At 46.5% G+C, this 21,657-nt stretch overlaps 1 protein-coding gene across 2 annotated transcripts; it reads right to left on the reverse strand.

Moving 5' to 3' along the window:
* Positions 1 to 2,397: 2,397 nt before the first annotated feature.
* hoga1 (4-hydroxy-2-oxoglutarate aldolase 1) lies at positions 2,398 to 21,101 on the reverse strand. Of its 2 annotated transcripts, XM_079261802.1 has the most exons (7): positions 20,744 to 21,101; positions 18,786 to 18,914; positions 18,086 to 18,213; positions 17,125 to 17,259; positions 7,795 to 7,891; positions 4,591 to 4,724; positions 2,398 to 2,823 (listed from the first exon to the last, which is right to left on the reverse strand). In XM_079261802.1, exons 1-7 carry the CDS (start codon positions 20,994 to 20,996, stop codon positions 2,674 to 2,676), a joined length of 1,026 nt encoding a protein of 341 aa, XP_079117928.1. In that variant the 5' UTR covers positions 20,997 to 21,101; the 3' UTR covers positions 2,398 to 2,673. The 2 variants fall into 2 exon arrangements, with proteins under 2 accessions (XP_079117928.1, XP_079117929.1); XM_079261803.1 differs by lacking the exon at positions 7,795 to 7,891.
* Between the last annotated feature and the right edge of the window lie 556 nt (positions 21,102 to 21,657).

Genomic DNA, 21,657 nt, shown 5'->3' on the forward strand with positions numbered 1-21,657 from the left:
GCAGCAGCTGTCACCACGCCGACGGGATTGTACGAGAACTGCGGCTTCGGCGTGGAAGCCACGTAGCGGAGGGTTTCCCACGGCTTTCCAAAGCTTTTCTCTTTCATTTCTTTTTTTTCAGTTGTAAAATCATATAATTTTCTGTTGCTTGTTCCACGTTGTGGCATCTTTATTAGAAATTCTCTGATCACATGACCCCCTGTAATGAAACACTTATTTATTTTGCAGGATCGTAGGAAGTCGGCAAATAATGAACACACAAACTCTCTGCCAAATGATTAACTCAGCGTTTTATTAACCTTGCAGCACAAGAGTAAGCACATCGGTTAAGGCACTTTTCAGTTTCCAGCTCTTACCGTAACGCGGATAGGTTGGGGAACCCACAACCCCGGTAGAGAGTGCCAAAACCAGCTGGGCGTCCTGATCAGATAGACCCGCAGCAGACTCCACCGAAGTCTGGGGCTTCCCCGCTTTAATACCCCTCATTCTGCAACATAACGTGGGAGCGCTAGGGAGGTGGCCAACCATCCCCCCACACACACACACACACCATGAGACCATAACTTTTGTTGTTTCACACGCTCAGTTTACCTTCTTCAGTGATATAAGCAAGCAGCTCTGCAAAACAGGATTCTCTTCCCACAACACCATTGAATGAGGGCACACAACATCACTAATAAAGTTTATACTTCATTCCACTCTTGATGTTTTGTGACATCATTCAACTTATTCCCGTCTCACGACACCATTGAGTGAGGGCACACAACATCACCATTGAAGTTTATACTTCACCCCCCCACATCACGTCAAGGGACACGAGAAAGAAAAAACGTGTTTCCATTTCGCTTTTGGATATACATGAATGTCGCTGCGTCTGAAAAAAAAACCACCTCATGACTGCATAGAAACGTAACGATGTTTGAGAGTTTTTTAAAATGTAGATTTTTCCGTTAAAGCTTCTTTTTTTATTGTGATAAAGGTTTTGCACAATTCCAGGTGTGGAAACGAAGAAACAAGGCTAATGATTGAAACCTTTTTAGACACACACACACACACACACACACACACACACAGACTGTGGAACAACTATTAACCCTATTTCCGTTGTCCAGCTTTTGTCCCAGGCGGTCCGAGACCCCGTCCTGAAGCGGTGTAGACATCACGCTGGAAGTTTCGCTACCTGTAACAAGCTACACACACAGCGCAGACACGTACACACTCGCTGCAGCAAAGTAACATGGTAGTAACACACACGTTTCTGTGACGCTAGCATGCTAACACTGTCCTGCTCTCCGGTTTTCAGCGTGAAACTGAAGAAAGTTTGCTGCTGTTGGTGCAGTGACGACCAGCTTACACTTCACGGCACCCGTAGGACGCTAAATGCAGTCGAGGAACAGCTTGCACCACAGAGTTGGACTTAAGGGTGACAACTTTCCCCGCCTGGCTGTTTCACAGCGCTGCTTGTTGTCAAAAGGATTTGCATTCCCTGCTTATGCTGACATGATGAAATCAGGTGAAATCAGGTGAACAGGGACAACTGTAACAACTGATTATGTTCTGAACTGTAGCTCTGCTACGAGTGTTTTAGAATTTGTGCTTTTAGTAGAACTTGTGTGTCTTCAGCTACAACTGTCCCAGTACATAGTGGTAAATCTAACCCATCAGTTAGTGGTCAGGTCGGCTGCATTAGATACACGCCTCAACTCAACATTCACACACAGTGAACGGCACATCCTGACGCAAGCAGCGGTTGGCCTGCTTACATCACTGATTCCTTCACAGTTACAGTCAAGCCAATCCCTGTACGAGGCCGTCTCCCAGGCTGAGAAGATGAAATGAAACGGAGATGATCCGTCCTCCTGAGCCCAGCGCTGCAGTGCTTTACCTCTGACCTGAACACAGAATATATTCCTGCTGAGTTTGACGGCATCTTGGAAGTCTGTTTTCTCAGACTTCCAGTAAAAGAATCAAGTATAAAAAAAAGCCTTAAATCTCCCCGACCTTCATCTCAGACATCCTGACCTGCTGTCTCCTCGGACCGCTGAGATCCAGAGACACACACCTTGTAACTGTCCTCACATCCGTTTGGGATGAAATCTGTGTTTTCCAGCGGAACAAGGTGGATCTGTTAAAGCGGTGAGTGGTTGGAACGCCTCAATATGAAGTCCGACCAGCATCTAAAAGGTTTTTGCACTGATGTACAAAGTTTACACGAGTAGAACCCCAATGAATGGAGTCGTAATCTGAAGCTGCTGTGTTTTTTTTTGCCACCGTTCCCTTCCTCCTTCACCCTCCTCATCACCGTTTTCAGCATTTTTTCTGCTTTCTGTTCATCTGTCCCCTGATGAATCAGATTTTTCCTAAGTTGAACTGAAAAATAAACACAAATTATTTCAGTCTTATGAGGTTTTATTGTTGGAAAAAACACTTAAAACAGTTTTGTTGTGTAACTTTTCATTTTCTGAGCCGCAGTTTGAAACTGTTGATTTTCTGGAAGATAACTGGGAGAATGAAGGAAAAAAAGCAGAAGATTCTACACTTTTCAACAGTTTGCAAACAGAATTCCAGCGAACAGGACCATTAGCAGCGTCTTTAGCATCGTGTAAGCCTGAAACAGGAAGTGTCTTCATCCTAACAGGATTGTCAGGCGTTCCCTCCTTCATGCTCGGACCCTCACAGCCACCCGTTGGAGGAGAAGTCCCGTCTCAGCTGCTGAGTCTCAGCCTCTGTGAGCGGCTGCAGAGGCGATCGACAGGCGCCGCCATGGAAACCAAACCACTCCATTGCCTGCTTGAGGGCAGGAACTCCCAACTTTCTGGTAACCTGGTAACAAAAAGCTCCAATCAGCGACCATACAGCCTGATGAGCGGCGCTTTGTTGTTTCATAGCTGGAGGAACAGAGATGATCAGACACGATGGGGACTGCTATCTGGCTGCTGAGCGGCGTGTGCATCCCATGTGACTTCCTCCATGATGCAGTGTGTAGGTGGTGCTGAGCTGTTAGGGCAGTGACATTTAACACACCTTAATGAACATGTTCGTAGCCTGAAGCACACTCAGCAGGACTCACTTGGGCTCCGAACCTCTCGGAGCAGAACAGAACCCACATATCTGACATTTAACTTTGTCAATAACTCGCAGTTCAACCAAAACAACTTCAAGAAAATGTTTTCTGCTTTGTAGGTTTCCAGCAGGAGTTTGACTTTGGAAACGTTTTCCTGCAGAGGAATTCAGCATCGTGTGCACAGACGGCAATGATGCACCGTCTTCCTGTTCCCAGTCTGACCATCATCAGGCGCAGAGTTCCCCCAGATCGCCTCAGTGTGTCGTCTTTGTCTGACATCAGGATGCAGGACAGATGGGACAGGTCAGGCAGTGTGTGTGTGATGGGGACCGGTGTGTGTGTGTGTGATGGGGACCGGTGTGTGTGTGTGTGTGTGATGGGGACCGGTGTGTGTGTGTGTGATGCGGACCGGTGTGTGTGTGTGTGATGGGGACCGGTGTGTGTGTGTGTGTGTGATGGGGACCGGTGTGTGTGTGTGTGTGTGATGGGGACCGGTGTGTGTGTGTGTGTGTGATGGGGACCGGTGTGTGTGTGTGTGTGTGATGGGGACCGGTGTGTGTGTGTGTGTGTGATGGGGACCGGTGTGTGTGTGTGTGATGGGGACCGGTGTGTGTGTGTGATGGGGACCGGTGTGTGTGTGTGATGCGGACCGGTGTGTGTGTGTGTGATGGGGACCGGTGTGTGTGTGTGATGGGGACCGGTGTGTGTGTGTGATGGGGACCGGTGTGTGTGTGTGATGGGGACCGGTGTGTGTGTGTGTGTGATGGGGACCGGTGTGTGTGTGTGTGATGGGGACCGGTGTGTATGTGTGTGTGTGATGGGGACCGGTGTGTGTGTGTGATGGGGACCGGTGTGTGTGTGTGTGTGATGGGGACCGGTGTGTGTGTGTGTGTGTGATGGGGACCGGTGTGTGTGTGTGTGTGATGGGGACCGGTGTGTGTGTGTGATGGGGACCGGTGTGTGTGTGTGTGTGATGGGGACCGGTGTGTGTGTGTGTGTGTGATGGGGACCGGTGTGTGTGTGTGATGGGGACCGGTGTGTGTGTGTGTGTGATGGGGACCGGTGTGTGTGTGTGATGGGGACCGGTGTGTGTGTGTGTGATGCGGACCGGTCACACCGAGCCACCGCCACGGTGTCGCGCTCCATGCAGCTTATCGGTGGAACGACCCGATCAGGGAGAAGTCCGCTGGAACCACCACAGAAAAGCGGAATAAAAATGTTGGAATTTTCCTCATGAGGTTTGTAGTTTGGTGAATTCCAGCTGAAGTCGATCTTTAGAAGGTTTCCAGCTCTTTAACTGATGAGGATTACTGGGTTTTATTTTCAGTGCTGGGTAATGTGGTTGGACGGAACATTTCTCAGAGGACAGATAAAGTTTAGTTTGGCTCAACATCAAACTGTCTTCGCTTGTTCCCGACACGAGGACGGCTGTGGTTTTACCGCCAGGAGGATTTCAGGCTGATCAAACCTGCCGTCTGGCTGCTTCGTGGCGCGCCTGATAAAAGCATGCAGCAGATGGTACTCACGGCGGCGTTGGGCTCGATGAGGCGCTGCTGCAGGACTCTGGCTTCCTCCCAGCGCCCGGACACACACAAACGCTCCAGCTCGCACAGCTCCCGGCCCAGAACGTTAGCCAGCGCGCACACGCCACCAACGGCACCTCAACACACACAGAAAACCTGCTGAGAAAGCACCAAGCAGGAAACACGACAGAAAGGTTTTTTCTCCGGCTCAGGAGGAAGAGCAGTCGTCTTTCAACTGGAAAGTTGGGACACAGATTCCCCTGACTGCATGCCAAAGTGTCCTTAGGCCAGACACCGAACCCCAAGTTCTCACACCCGCGTGCCTATCGGGGGTATGAGTGTGTGTGTGTGTGTGTGTGTGTGTGTGTGACATGTCGCACTTTGACTGGAAAAGCTCTTTTTAAGGTCAAGTCTGTTTACCTAAACGGGTAAAATGATCGGCTGCTTTATGAGGAAAAGAAAGTCTTTGTTGTAATCATCATGTTGGGTCATTTATTAAAGAAGGAAAGTCCAGTTTTTCCTGATTCCAGTTCGTCTTTCTGATGTTTGCTTCGCCAATCAACAACCTCAGAGTCAAATCCCACAAGCTAGCAGGGAGTTTTTTTCATTTTCTATACCATTCGGTCCAATGCAGGGTCCTGGTGGAGACCCTGCATTTCAGTCCTGATGACTTTGTTCTAAACAAGCTGATCAGTCGATCAATGCAGAAAGTGATAAAAGTTCTTGTGGGCTCATGTATAGAGTTTATGTGTCGGTAAGTGACACGCAGGCTGAACTCTACAGCTACGTGATGCAGCTGCTTCACCTGGCTTCACATCTTCCTCACACACAGCAGATGAAAGGTTTCGTTCCGCTGTAGTTCCATCAGTTCTGGTTCTGTTCATGTTCCTGGAGGAGGCTGTAATCACAAAGGCTAATCTACATTTGTTTTTCTCTTTTCTCTGGTGTTAAACTACATGTAGAAACCCTTTTAATCCCCGTCAGCATCCAGACGTGATGTTTCCATCTGCAGATGTCAGATTATGAGGCTGGAACGTGTATCAAGGCCCAAACAACCAAAACGGAATTTATGACCAACAGAACTTTGTAGAAGTAACACACAGATGGACATTAACGAAGACTTTTCTCATCCGTAAACATTTTTATTTTTATTGGCATTATGTCTGCTCAGGGGGAGGGGCCACACAGCAGCTGGGGCTCCGGCCCACTCAGAGCTCATCTTGCATCCGACCCAAACTTTGCCGTTTTGTGGGGCTTAAATGAGATTAAACTATTCAGCGTTTAATCCAATATTTAACTGATTGATAAAACAAAAAAACAAATCAACTCATGAGTCCCTGTAAATGAGGGACACCTCAGTGAACCACGAGTTAAAATAACCGTTGTCAGGGAGACCCTGCAGCCCACATGGCGTCCCAAGATCATTTCGCCAGTGGGGGTTGCCAGATCATGGCGTTATCTTGGTGAGAGAAGCTGATTGTTACACCAGTGAACCAAATCCACCAAAAAGCACTTTATCCTCCTTATTTCTGAAGATTCTGGCAGTTTTCACGCCGACGTTCAGACGATGCTGCAGGATGAAACATCTGCTGTTTCCCCAATAACCACTCAGTTGTCGATCTGTCGGGATCTAAAGTGGTTGCAGTTTGTGATTTAGATCAGGACAGTGGGTGGAGTTGAATCTGATGGGCAGTGGGTGTGGAACAGGACACTCCACACAATGAATCTCTGTGGTTACTCATTTCATACATATCCAACTTTTAGCCCAGTTTTGTGGAACCGGATTGCAGATGAGTTGAGCCAGGATGACCAACGTATCCCTGCTTCATCCCTTCTCAGCCCAGCACTCGATGAACCAATCAGGTCTGCAGAAACCTGAGTGGAGGTGTGTGTCGGCACAAAGCTCTGAGCTCTGAGGGGTTAAAGGGCTGTCTGCAACCCAATCATCAGGAGGGTTGTTAACAAGACATGTTCAGGAATCCTAACTTCACTGCGTGGACACGTTATCATACGAATCAATCTGCTCTACGTTGCTCTGCAGCAGCTGTGTCAGGCTCACATATCCTTCCATATTTTACATGTGCAGATGAGATGAAACATCAGACAGAGCGTTAGTCTGAGAGCTGGCAGCAGAACGCCACTCATTAGGTTGTAGAGCGTCATGCTGACGCTCATCCCCAGCATGCTGCGCGTGTCCAGCATGGTGGAAGGCCTTCACTTCACATCGCTACTGTAATAAAAGTGCTCAGACTTCATCATTTACTGTAACTTCACACTAAGGAGAACCTGCGTTCCCACAGGATGAAAACACGGCCAGAGAAACGGGAAAAATGTGGGACTGCTACGCTGAAGGGAGGACGATTATCCGCTGCTGGTCTCCTGCGTGCAGGAGCCTCACGAGAAGCAAAATCCCCGTTTTTCTGTCAAAAGTATCACCAGGATGTGGGCTGTGCTGTTCTACGGCTTCTCATCATCCAATCACGCGGCAGCATCTACTCATGTAGACACGGTGAAGATGACTTGCTGAAGTTCAAACTGAGCATCAGAACGAGGAAGAAAGGAGATTAAAAGGTCTTTGAAAGCAGCTTGATTGTTGGTCTGGCTTTGTCAGAAACTGCTGATCTGCTGCGGTTTCCACACAAACATCTTCTCTAACTCGTAGAATTTAATCTAAACCAGAATAAAGATTCTGTGAAGAACCAAAGTGAGACGGAACCGAGAGAAACATTTACCAACACCACAGTCCGAGTATGATTTCACATTTCAAAGTTCTGCTAAAACTCAGACTCAGTAGCGATTATATGAGCTGGTCGGATGGATGTTGATCTAAAAAACACACAAAAGAGCATCTGAACATCTGAGTGGTCTGTGTTCTTCAGGATCCTCCTGAGGAGAGCTGCAGCGTTCCACAGGAGAGAACCAGAAAGTTCAGCTTCCATGAAGATGCTTAATGCAGACCTCACACTCATGAGACACACAAAACATCTAAAAAGTGAAATAAAATCTATTTTATTTGAACCATGAAGAAATAAATTAAATTCAAGTAAAAATGCAAAACAAATAAATCTCAAATAAAATAAAAAGTAATTAGATAATTAAATAAAGCAAAATAAAATAAAATAAATTAAAAAATAAATAAATAAAATAAAAAACTTTAAATAAGGAAAAGCTCCACGTGAGGAGCAGAAGCTGTTGTGGCTTCCTTACCAACACAGTAAGCTGCCATCAGAAACCCCGCTGAGCCGGCCAAAACCTGGAAATCCTGCATCTTGGTTCTGTGCACGATCAGGCCGAGCCGTGTGATCTGAGGATCATGTGAAAGAACACAGAGGAAGAGAGAAGAAAGTGTTTCATCATCAGCTCTCTTCCCTGGTGCCACTGCTAATATCTAGCAGAGTGTTTTAATCCCAGGAGAGGCTGTCACAGGAGACAACAACAAACTCAGCTTCTCACAGGGTAAACAAATCGCAGAAAATGAGACAAGCGTCGTCTCTTCACAGCCACGTTTCTGAGGCGGATCGCTCGAGATCCAAAAGGAAAACAGATCAGCCCCAAGTGAGACAGGAAAAGAGGAATCGACTTCAAAGACGGGAGGGACGGCGTGATGGGAGACGCTCATGAATATCAGCTTCCTGTTTTGTTTTGCCTCTTTTAATTCTCTTTTGTCAGTCCAGAAATGAAGCACAGAATCCAAATAAACCTGAAATGTTCAAAGAGAGCAGAAGATAGAGCAGCTGAAAGCTCCACAGGGAAAACCCACCAATCCTGCTCCCGCCACAAAGAGCCTCTATTTTTAACTGCCGCCTGTCAATCACCTTCCCCACATTAGTCATTTCAAACATGCAGGACTGTAATTGATCGGTCAGTCAATCAGGTTATAAGAGCTCCTGCTGCTCTCCTGAAAGCTTAAGCACTCTGGCTATTTAGATATCGCTCCCTGATGGGAAAAATAAGGTTAGACTGAAGTCTCCCTGGGAGACAGAAACACTCATTAGCTTCATGTTTTTAAGGTCTCATTATTGTCATCAGCCTTGTGTGTTCAGGTTAAGGGAAAACTCAAGTTTCAGCTCTGCTGCCACCGCAGTAGGTCCTGTCACATCATCACGCTCACAGAAGGAGTCAGCGCTCACATCGTCCTTGTTTTAGCTGCGCTAACTGTTAATAACATGTCATCCGGCTGAAACACAGCGCTCAGTCGCACAAAGACAGTGAGGTCATCACCAGCAGGTATGGGAGCTGAGCCAGGCCAGGTAAACCTGCAGAGTTACCAGAACATAGAACACGCCTGGCATGATTCACACGGTGTCCAGACAGCGCAGACCACACAGAGCTAAAAGTGCATGAAACCACGCTGCCAACATGCAGCGAGGCGTCACGGTAAAGGAGTCCGAGCTGCCCGGAAGGATTTCCCAAAATCCCTTTTTTTTTGTTGTTTCTTTGGGGAAAAATCTGTCATTTGTCCTGGTTTCAAGTCAGCAGGGAGCTTGTTCCATTCTTTAATGGCTTCAACACAAAGTGCTGACTGAGCAGAAGCAGCTTGCATTTAGGAGCGCCACAGCGCCATCTACAGGCAGCTCTGCTTACTGTTCGTTTGTGGAGATGTGAGGTGAAAAAGATCTTACGACGCAACAGAACTTGTGCAGAAGACTCGACACAATAAGTCCCCCCCCCCCCCCCCCCCCCCGATGAAGAGCTGTTGCTTCTCGGCCTGCTGAGGAACAGAAACGCTCCACGCGAGTCTGGAAAGCTTTTAGGTTGGGAAGTTGCGTAATGTTCCTTGGAGGTGGAGCGTCATGGATGGGTTAAAAAGTTAAAAGTAAATCTGCAAATGATTTTCCAGCCATCATGTCCGGGAACTGCAGAACAACTCTTTAGTTTCTGTTAGTTTTGAACCTCAACTCTTTCAGTTTCTAACGAAACATTTGGTCTCTCCGACCGCGGCCGACCGGATCAGCTGACCCGACATGTGGTTGCAGCAGCAGAGCTCCATGGAAACGCAGCCATGAGTTAAAAAGAAAACAAATCCAGCAAACTCCACCATGCTTGTTGGATGAAAGTGTAGGAGGACTTCCTGCTCAGTCAGGACGTGGGGACACGAGTCTGGGACTTGTGCTCGAGTCTCACTTAAGTCTCACAGTGACTTCAGACCGGACTCAGACCAGTAAACCGTCTTTAAAGGTCCCACATCATGAAAATTCCCTTTGTGTGTCCACTTGTCCAGTATGAAACATCAGAACAGTCTGTCTCCTCTCTCCGACTCGCTCCTTTTTCAGCAAACGTGTGCTCACAGTCCGAGATCTTTCCTCTCGGGATGACGTACTGGGAGACGTCCCACGACGTACTGGGAGACGTCCCACGACGTACTGGGAGACGTCCCACGACGTACTGGGAGACGTCCCACGACGTACTGGGAGACGTCCCACGACGTACTGGGGGACGTCCCACGACGTACTGGGAGACGTCCCACGACGTACTGGGGGACGTCCCACGACGTACTGGGGGACGTCCCACGACGTACTGGGAGACGTCCCACGACGTACTGGGAGACGTCCCACGACGTACTGGGAGACGTCCCACGACGTACTGGGGGACGTCCCACGACGTACTGGGAGACGTTCCATGATGCACTGGGAGACGTCCCATGAATTACTGGGAGACGTCCCACGACGTACTGGGAGACGTCCCACGACGTACTGGGAGACGTCACGACGTACTGGGAGACGTCACACGACGTACTGGGAGACGTCCCACGACGTACTGGGAGACGTCCCACGACGTACTGGGAGACGTTCCATGATGCACTGGGAGACGTCCCACGACGTACTGGGAGACGTCACGACGTACTGGGAGACGTCACACGACGTACTGGGAGACGTCACACGACGTACTGGGAGACGTCACACGACGTACTGGGAGACGTCACACGACGTACTGGGAGACGTCACACGACGTACTGGGAGACGTCACACGACGTACTGGGAGACGTCACACGACATACTGGGAGACGTCACATGACGTAGTGGGATTCATCCCATGATGCACTGGTCTCCTTTCTGCTCTCTTTACTTTTCATGCAGAAACATCTGACGATGTCGTCTTTATATTTAGTTTCTCTTCTTTCTCATCAGGATCCTGGATCAGAGTTCTGCGGCTGGTTGATCTTCTTCTCCCCAACTGGTCCAGGCAGATTGCTGTTCTTCCTGGTCCTGGTTCTGAGGGAAGTTTTCCCTCCTGGTTCCAGTCCTGGTGGAAATTTTCCTGCCTGGTTCTGACGGAGGTTTTCCTCTCCACTGTCTCCTCGTGCAACTCAAGAATCAGAAGGGAGGATTTGATCCAATCTGTCGGTTTCCTTAGCGAGGTCAATATTTCATGAGTTAATATGAACCCAGTTATCACAAACTGGACTAATGTGGATCATGTAATGGATTTGTTTTAACTGGAAGATAACTGGTAAATAATTAATTAGATGTTTTCTGTAAAAGCTGCATGAATACAGCAGAACCGAGTGTTTAAACCGGTGGATTAATTGCAACAGTCGAACCATCAGGAGGTTTTCAGCTCTTTGTCTTACTGATGAGTATAAAATCCTAACCTTCATGCTGTTGGTCTCACAGCCGCGGCTTTTTCAGGAAACAACCAGCAGAAATCCAGTTTGGAGCGTCGGTTAAACTGGACAACCGAGTCTGCCAACCAACACGACCGTTGTGGGGAACAAACATTCAGATACCAAACACCAGGGAGGCAAAGCAGGCTGAAAGGGGAGATATTTCACCAACAAGCTTCAGCACATTTAAGTTTAAACGTAATTTTATTGGAGAAAAAGGTTTTTTTTAAAGTTGTGGAGCAGGAAACATTTGCATTTCATGTTCTAAATAATGTTTGTGCAGCTTCTGTTTCCCTGGAATGACCCATAATCCCTTGTTTTCTGCGTTTGTCCTCATCACGCCCACAGCTGAGCCGGGCCGCGCTGTACTTGAACTACACCCACACGCCGTCTCACAGCAAGTGGACAAACATGTTGTTTCCCAAATCACAAATCCATCTGCAACTTCTGCAAACACTTCCCACACAAACTGCAAGGTACGGCGAGCTCGCATCATTTCGTTTCAGAGACGGCAACATCTGCAAAGAACAACCCATAAAACCCAGAACTGGTCACGTCTGGGTCGTTAGTCAGTGGCAGATTTCAGCTCCGACAGCCCTGGGGGGAGTCCTTCAGCCTTTACTCTGACTTTCCTCCCAGAGAAACGCTGGATTTTAACAGGTGAACGAAGCAATCCGATGTTCTCCGAGAGGAAAATAAAACAGAAAAAGAAAGATGACAAATTTCTGAAAAACCTGAAAAAACCTTCGGAAAACATCGCCTGGTCGGCGTGTTGTAACTGTGTGGGTTGCAATAAAACCGCTGGTGTAACCGGGTTCTTCAGAATGTAGACGGGTTCTTCAGAACGTAAACGGGTTCTTCAGAACATAAACGGGTTCTTCAGAATGTAAACGGGTTCTTCAGAATGTAGACGGGTTCTTCAGAATGTAAACGGGTTCTTCAGAACATAAACGGGTTCTTCAGAACATAAACGGGTTCTTCAGAATGTAAACGGGTTCTTCAGAACATAAACGGGTTCTTCAGAATGTAGACGGGTTCTTCAGAATGTAAACGGGTTCTTCAGAACATAAACGGGTTCTTCAGAATGTAGACGGGTTCTTCAGAACATAAACGGGTTCTTCAGAATGTAAACGGGTTCTTCAGAACATAAACGGGTTCTTCAGAATGTAGACGGGTTCTTCAGAATGTAAATTGGTTCTTCAGAACATAAACGGGTTCTTCAGAACATAAACGGGTTCTTCAGAATGTAAACGGGTTCTTCAGAACATAAACGGGTTCTTCAGAACATAAACGGGTTCTTCAGAATGTAAACGGGTTCTTCAGAACATAAACGGGTTCTTCAGAATGTAGACGGGTTCTTCAGAATGTAAACGGGTTCTTCAGAACATATACGGGTTCTTCAGAATGTAGACGGGTTCTTCAGAACATAAACGGGTTCTTCAGAATGTAAACGGGTTCTTCAGAACATAAACGGGTTCTTCAGAATGTAGACGGGTTCTTCAGAATGTAAACGGGTTCTTCAGAACATATACGGGTTCTTCAGAATGTAGACGGGTTCTTCAGAACATAAACGGGTTCTTCAGAATGGAGACGGGTTTCTTCGGAATGTGAACAGGTTTTCAGAACATAAATGGGTTCTTCAGAACATAAATGGGTTCATCAAAACATAAACGGGTTCTTCAGAACATAAACAGGTTCTTTAGAACGTAAACAGGTTCTTCAGAACGTAGACGGGTTCTTCAGAACCTAAACGGGTTCTTCAGAACTCGGACAGGTTTCTTCGGAATGTGAACAGGTTTTCAGAACATAAATGGGTTCTTCAGAACATAAATGGGTTCTTCAGAACATTAACGGTTTCTTCAGAACGTAAACGGGTTCTTCAGAATGTAGATGGGTTCTTCAGAATGTAGAAGGGTTCTTCAGAACATAAACAGGTTCTTCAGAACATAAACGGGTTCTTCAGAATGTAAACGGGTTCTTCAGAACATAAACGGGTTCTTCAGAACATAAACGGGTTCTTCAGAATGTAAACGGGTTCTTCAGAACATAAACGGGTTCTTCAGAATGTAGACGGGTTCTTCAGAATGTAAACGGGTTCTTCAGAACATAAACGGGTTCTTCAGAATGTAGACGGGTTCTTCAGAACATAAACGGGTTCTTCAGAACATAAACGGGTTCTTCAGAATGTAAACGGGTTCTTCAGAACATAAACGGGTTCTTCAGAATGTAGACGGGTTCTTCAGAATGTAAACGGGTTCTTCAGAACATATACGGGTTCTTCAGAATGTAGACGGGTTCTTCAGAATGTAGACGGGTTCTTCAGAACATAAACGGGTTCTTCAGAACGTAAACGGGTTCTTCAGAACATTAATGGTTTCTTCAGAACGTAAACGGGTTCTTCAGAATGTAGATGGGTTCTTCAGAATGTAGAAGGGTTCTTCAGAACATAAACAGGTTCTTCAGAACATAGACGGGTTCTTCAAAACATAAACGGGTTCTTCAGAACGTAAACGGGTTCTTCAGAACATAAACGGGTTCTTCAGAACGTAAACGAGTTCTTCAGAATGGAGACGGGTTCTTCAGAACATAAAAGGGTTCTTCAGAACTTAAACGGGTTCTTCAGAACTCGGACAGGTTTCTTCGGAATGTGAACAGGTTTTCAGAACATAAATGGGTTCTTCAGAACGTAAACGGGTTCTTCAGAACATAAACGGGTTCTTCAGAATGTAAACGGGTTCTTCAGAACATAAACGGGTTCTTCAGAACTCGGACGGGTTTCTTCGGAATGTGAACAGGTTTTCAGAACATAAATGGGTTCTTCAAAACATAAACGGGTTCTTCAGAACATAAACGGGTTCTTCAGAACATAAACGGGTTCTTTAGAACGTAAACAGGTTCTTCAGAACGTAGACGGGTTCTTCAGAACTTAAACGGGTTTTTCAGAACTCGGACAGGTTTCTTCGGAATGTGAACAGGTTTTCAGAACATAAATGGGTTCTTCAGAACATAAACGGGTTCTTCAGAACATAAACGGGTTCTTCAGAACATAAACGGGTTCTTCAGAATGTAGATGGGTTCTTCAGAACATAAACGGGTTCTTCAGAATGTAGATGGGTTCTTCAGAACATAAACGGGTTACTTCGGAACGTCAACAGGTTTTCAGAACATTAGTGCCGTGTCACAATATGAACCGTTCTTCGAGAGAACAATCGAGTCGAAGTCAAGTAGAATTTATTTAAAAACATCCTCAGTCGACCGGAGTGTTGCACACAGCAGATAAAATCCCGTCAACGGTAAAATAAAATAAACCAACGTATCTAATAGAAGAGTAAAACAGAAATAAAATCAAACACAAATAAAAACAAGGAGACATTAAAAGTCAGATTAAACTGGATGAAAAACCAGAATGACTGAAAACGCTCCGTGTTCTGGACAGGTCTGACAGTAAGTGTTCTGGAACAGAAACTGCTCCGCCTCGCCGCCTGTACCTGCTGCTAGGAACCAAGAAGAGCAGCTGCTCTGCAGATCTGACAGGACTGAAAGGTAAAAGCTCTGATGGGTCCGGTGGCGCTGCAGGACCTGCAACCGTGCAGGAAGCCAGAGACGTGGATTCAGCACCGGCGTGATGTGTTCAGGTCGTTTCCTCCCTGTCAGAAACCGAGCTGCTGATCCCAACCAGAAAGACCAAAAAGCCAAACGGCGGGGGACGAAGGCCTGAATAGATCTCTGACCTCACCTCGCTGTAAAGGAAACTAGACCTGAACACAGAGCTAATTTGTTTTTTACATTTACAACCAGAATCAAACATCCAAAGCGCTGAGAATGACGTTCCCTCCAAACATCTGAGTCACTTAAAGCAAAGAGTTCTGTCTTGTCCCTGTTTTAAAACAGGAAGTTCGTCCCAAACCATGAAGGAACTTCTGCAGGTCAGCTCCGCAGCGTCTTTAGCTCGACTGGACCGCATCTGTGCGGGTTGGGGTTTGTAGGTCATCAGCAAAACAACGTTTCTTCTGAACATGAAAAGCTTCATAAGAACATGAGCGGTTCTCCATAACGTCACTTTCCAGCTCCTGGATATCAGTCGCTTTGAATGCAAATGTCAACAAAAGCAGAGTTGAAAAGACAAGAGGCAACATCAGACCAACTTTTACTGGCAGGAGAGATCTTAGAGGAGAGACAGGATGAAGATTATGCTGGATTAACCGACTGCAGAAGAAGTTCACTGACAAAATCTGTCAAAGCTCGTAAGTCCTTCATAAACTCTAAGGTTTCCGTTCAAAACACGGTTTAATTTCTCTGAGAGAAGCTACGAAAACATCCATCCTATCCACCCATCTACTGAAGTCCTGTGACATAAAACAAACGCACCCCCAGAGAGGCAGCGACATCACAAAAACCATTCCAGATGGAATTTTTCATCGTGTTTGGAAATCCAAGAGCGAACAGAGAAACTGAGTTAGTAGAAACACAGAGAGTTCGATCCCTCGTTCCGAGAGTTCCCTTGTTCCGAGAGTTCGATCCCTCGTTCCGAGAGTTCGATCCCTCGTTCCGAGAGTTTGATCCCTCGTTCCGAGAGTTCCCTTGTTCCGAGAGTTCGATCCCTCGTTCCGAGAGTTCCCTGGTTCCGAGAGTTCGATCCCTCGTTCCGAGAGTTTGATCCCTCGTTCCGAGAGTTCCCTTGTTCCGAGAGTTCGATCCCTCGTTCCGAGAGTTCCCTTGTTCCGAGAGTTCGATCCCTCGTTCCGAGAGTTCGATCCCTCGTTCCGAGAGTTTGATCCCTCGTTCCGAGAGTTCCCTTGTTCCGAGAGTTCGATCCCTCGTTCCGAGAGTTCCCTTGTTCCGAGAGTTCGATCCCTCGTTCCGAGAGTTTGATCCCTCGTTCCGAGAGTTCCCTTGTTCCGAGAGTTCGATCCCTCGTTCCGAGAGTTCCCTTGTTCCGAGAGTTTGATCCCTCGTTCCGAGAGTTCCCTTGTTCCGAGAGTTTGATCCCTCGTTCCGAGAGTTCCCTTGTTCCGAGAGTTTGATCCCTCGTTCCGAGAGTTCCCTTGTTCCGAGAGTTTGATCCCTCGTTCCGAGAGTTCCCTTGTTCCGAGAGTTCGATCGCTCGTTCCGAGAGTTCGATCCCTCGTTCCGAGAGTTTGATCCCTCGTTCCGAGAGTTCCCTTGTTCCGAGAGTTCGATCCCTCGTTCCAAGAGTTCGATCCCTCTCTCCGAGAGTTCGATCCCTCGTTCCGAGAGTTTGATCCCTCGTTCGGAGAGTTCGATCCCTCGTTCCGAGAGTTCAATCCCTCATTCCAAGAGTTCGATCCCTCGATCCGAGAGTTCAATCCCTCATTCCGAGAGTTCGATCCCTCTCTCCGAGAGTTCGATCCCTCGTTCCGAGAGTTCGATCCCTCGTTCCGAAAGTTCGATCCCTCGTTCCGAGAGTTCGAGCCCTCGTTCCGAGAGTTCGATCCCTCGTTCTGAGAGCTCGAGCCCTCGTTCCGAGAGTTAGATCCCTCGTTCCGAGAGTTAGATCCCTCGTTCCGAGAGCTCGAGCCCTCGTTCCGAGAGTTCGAGCCCTCATTCCGAGAGTTCGAGCCCTTGTTCCGAGAGTTCGATCCCTCGTTCTGAGAGTTCGATCCCTCGTTCTGAGAGTTTGATTGCTCGTTCCGAAAGTTCGATCCCTCGTTCCGAAAATTCGATCCCTCGTTCCAAGAGTTCGATCCCTCGCTCTGAGAGTTCGATCGCTCGTTCCGAAAGTTCGATCCCTCGTTCCGAAAGTTCGATCCCTCGTTCCGAGAGTTCGAGCCCTCGTTCCGAGAGTTAGATCCCTCGTTCTGAGAGTTCGAGCCCTCGTTCCGAGAGTTCGATCCCTCGTTCTGAGAGGCACACCAGTGCAGACTTCCTGAGTCTGGAGATAAAGGAGAAAAGAAGACAAACATCCTGCTCACATCTCCTCCGCTGTCTTTCAGGCCCAGGATGTTGGCGTGATGGGAAAGCTCTACCACAGCGTCCAGCGGCAGGTCCAGACCCGTGTTGGCCGGGACGCTGTACAGAAGCACCGGCACCGGGCTGCTGTCGGCCACCTGCAGCACGAAACTTAGTTTAGTTCTTCGCTCTGACAAAACTTCTCACAAATCCATCTGTTTCTCTCCCTTTTAAATGGAAGCACATTTCCAAGGCGACGAGCTTCTGGCTGATGACGGTTCGGACGTAAGCGCCAGTTTGGGCTTCATGTGGGCAAAGACGGCTGCAACCTGCCAGCTGGATGAACGGGGTGAGGAGGAACACCTGAGAGTTCATGTAGAGCTCAGATGAAACGGTGTCGATGTGGAAGAAAAGAACGGACATCGTGTTGCTTTACTTCCACATGTTTGTGCTCGCTTCTGATTTATGTAATAAACGAGTTAATCCTGCATATTTACACGTTTTCATTAATCCCAGAATATCTTCACTGATCAGAAACTCACGGAGAAGAACATTTGATTTCAGCATCCGAATAGTAAACCTTTACTGAGTGTATGGATGATGAGGATGATGATGGTGGAGATGCAGCCGACAGTCTTCATCCATCTGGTTGTAAAATAACTGCGTGAACATTTAGTGATTTGTCGTTTATTTCTGACAGGTTCGAACTTCCACCGAACACCAGGTGACGCCTGCCGTCTGAAACCGATGGCGATGCACGCCGTCCTGAGCTTCACTCGCTGTTCATCAGCATCTGTGTGTGTGTGTGTGTGTGTGTGTGTGCATCGTAACGGCGCTTCACGCCTCCTGAGACGACGGTTCTCTTCAGCGTGTTTGTGTCTGGGTTTCCAGACACAAACAGGTAAATGTTGATGGAAGCAGCGACCCGGCGGCGCCGCTAACGACACGCTCGCTCCGTTTAAAGCCTTTCTGGTAAAAGCTGACCTTTGTGAAGTGACCAATCAGAGCGCGGCTGTCCATCTTCCCCTTGTAGAAGCAGGGGGTGACCACCAGGGCGGCGTCGGCTCCAGCTGCTGCCATCCTCTCAGTGAGCCGGACTGTGGCTCTGGTGGCTGCAGAGGAGAAGCAGCTTTATGGCTTTTCCGTCTCATATCTGTCGTTTCTCACATACTCGTGTTTTTTAATGGTTTTATTCCTTCGTCGCAGCAGTTTGCCAAGAGGTTCCACATGAGCAGCATCTCGGCCAAGGAGGCAAAAAGCCTTTAATGCAACATGCAGATGTCCCTGGAACACACTCTGAATCTGTACATCTCCTGTTCACGTTAAATTATTGATGAATCCAACAGTTTTTTTTATTGATCAGCGGGAAAAGGAGGCCGAGAGAAGATGGAGCGAGTTATCTCAGAACACTCAGAGGCTGCGGCAGCTTTACATCGGATGGTTCTGTAACAAGCTCACTGAAATCTGTAACACAAACATGCCAACAGATTCCAGCTCATAAACATCTGAATTCTTCTGGTTTCATTCAAATGATTGGGAAGATCGAGATCAGAGGAAGTTGCATGTTCCGTTTGCATCGTCTAAAAGCTGGAATTACCTGATAAAGTTTAACGCTCTGAACGTTTCCAGATGTTCTGACACAACATGAACGTCACGCTTTACACACAAACACACTCATACATACATTCACATCCTGATCCGGCGATCAGCAGTTTTCCAGCCGGCAGGGATCGTCTGACCGTCCTCACCACCTCCACTTGCTCCTCCTCCGTCAGGTACGGATACTCTCCGTTTGAGCCCTGAACCACCAGACCTGCAACACCAAACACGTCATCTCTGCAGAGAAGCGCATCTGCTTCTGCTCCTGATCCAGGAGAAACGTCTGCTCAACATTATCGTGCATGTGTAACATACGACTTATAAGTTCTAAACCATTTAGTGTGGAGCTGTGGATACCTGCAAATGTTTGTTTAAATGTTCACACATATCAGGCAACTACGAAACAAAAGTAACTTACAGATGCACAAATTACAAAAATGCACAAACATTGATAATGTAAACAGATTTTTACCTTCAGAGTCACAAATGAGATAATTCTGTTGTCAAAAAAGGCTCCAGCGCAGACGACAGGTTAAATATGTGCACAAATCGCCCGACGCACAATAAAGCGTCAGTCTGAAAACGCATCAAACTGTTGGAAACCAGAGATTTTCACCATTTTTAAACTCTGATGGAGGTAAAGAAGCGTTGGCACTCTGTGCTTCTGGCAGCTTTAAACCATCTCAGCAGGCGACTCTGAAGAGCAGTAGAACGCTGTGCACAACTAGAAAACTTTATTTGCAAATTTTTTTCTAAATCGCCTGTTTTAAAGTAACTTAAATTTATACATATAATATATAATTATAAATATAATATATATAATTGTAAATTTATCCATATAATATATATATTATATATTATGCCCTGCGATGGACTGGCGAGCTGTCCAGGGTGTACCCTGCCTGTCGCCCAAAGCCAGCTGGGATAGGCTCCAGCTTCCCCGCGACCCTGAATTGGAATAAGCGGTTCGGAAAATGAATGAATGAATGAATGAATGAATTATATATTATATGACATAAAACAAACAGATGTGGTTGTTTATCTCTACCTCTCTTTCTATCTCTTTCTCTCTACATACATAAAGGTATATATATATATATATATATATATATATATATATACACACACACACACACATACATATATATATATATATACAAATATGTATATATATATATATATATATATATATATATATATACATACACACACACACACATACATATATATATATATATACAAATATGTATATATATATATATATATATATATATATATATATATATATATATATATATATATATATATATATATATACATATATATATATATATATATATATACCTTTATGTATGTAGAGAGAAAGAGATAGAAAGAGAGGTAGAGATAAACAACCACATCTGTTTGTTTTATGTCATATAATAAGTTAATTTATTTCTCAAGGAAATTATCACTAATATTAATATTTGACCAAAAGTAAAGAATTCAGTCATTCAGTTAATTAAAACTCCTACAGAATTTATTGATGTCCTTCCAACTTGGAATATCCAGTTAAATCCAGCTAATCCAGTTTTCCACCCACATTTAAATGCGTGAAATTTCCACATTGTGCATTTGGACAAACATGCAGACAGTTTATTAATAATGTGTTACACATGCAGGATTATGTTGAGTCAACTTTTTCTCCATGATCTTAAGTCCAACAGTCATCCAAAACAGCTCTGACTGGACTCAAATATGATGGAGATTTAGGTAAATGTATTAAAATATCTTTGTGCAGATAAATGATCAGAACTTTATCAATAATGTGACCACTTGTCTGTAGTTCCACTAGATAACCAGCAGAGGGCGACACACCACCAGATAAACCAGCGGGTTGAACTTTGCTCCTTCTTCTTCTCCACTAAATAACCAGTAACTTACTGGATAATAACCAGACAACTAGTCCCAGTTTAGATAAGCTGTAACTTCTGAGTGAACCCAGTACCGACCCGCTTCTGGATTCCTCTGCTACAGAGTTCGGTTCGTGCACTATGGCCTGACCTTTAAACGGTATCTTGGCATATTTCTGCAGGTTTTCCTCCAGTTTTTTGTAGTCGACGTCCTCCGTGGCGGTGAACGGCGTGGCGATGGGCGGGTAAATTCCACTCAGGTCCATCCGGACATCGGCCGTGTGGTTCCGGGACCAAAGCCACGGTCCGACCCGAGCAGCTCTGCAGAGGGAAGTACGGACCCGCTGCATGGTGAGGCGCTGTGTGCGCGTGCGGGTGCTGTGGAGCTTTGCTGCTGCAAACATGCTCCAGTTAATCAGTAACCTCCTCCAGAGATTACACCCGCTCACCGAGGCGGTCCGGACTGGACCTCACGGACCGGAACTCCAGCTGGCTTTCCCGAAACGGGAACATTTGTTTCTGGTTCGGAAACAAATGTTCCGAAACATTTTCGGAAACCTTGGCCCCGCCCCCTGCACGGCCAAGGTTCATCCAGTCCAATCACCCCCCCCCCCCCCCCCCCCCCCCCTCCACACACACACACACACACACCCCATAGGGTCCCCCGGCGTCTTTACTTATAAAAAGGATGTAAAAAATTATTAAAGTTATTGATTGACACATTTCATCTTCATCTTGTTATCAACTAGGTATAATATTATAGCCAGGACAAACTACCAGACCACAAACTTCCAGAAGAGACAACAAACTACCCAACAACAAACTATCAAAGTGGACAACAAACCACCAGATGAGACTGTCACAACCGTCTCATGAGCAATGATGACAAAGCAGAACATGAGACGTGTTTTCAACCAGAAGTAACAGAATTTACTAAGTAAAGTGAGATAAAAAGTAACGACAGCAAGAGTAACGGAGCAAAGGAACGGAGTTGGGGGGGAATCAGACTGCATGTGCTTTGTGAACTCGCCACATGCTTCCAGTAACCCTGGTGGGCTCCACCCA

This window comes from Telmatherina bonti (genome assembly GCF_933228915.1).
Source record: "Telmatherina bonti genome assembly, chromosome: 3".
Taxonomy (NCBI): domain Eukaryota; kingdom Metazoa; phylum Chordata; class Actinopteri; order Atheriniformes; family Telmatherinidae; genus Telmatherina; species Telmatherina bonti.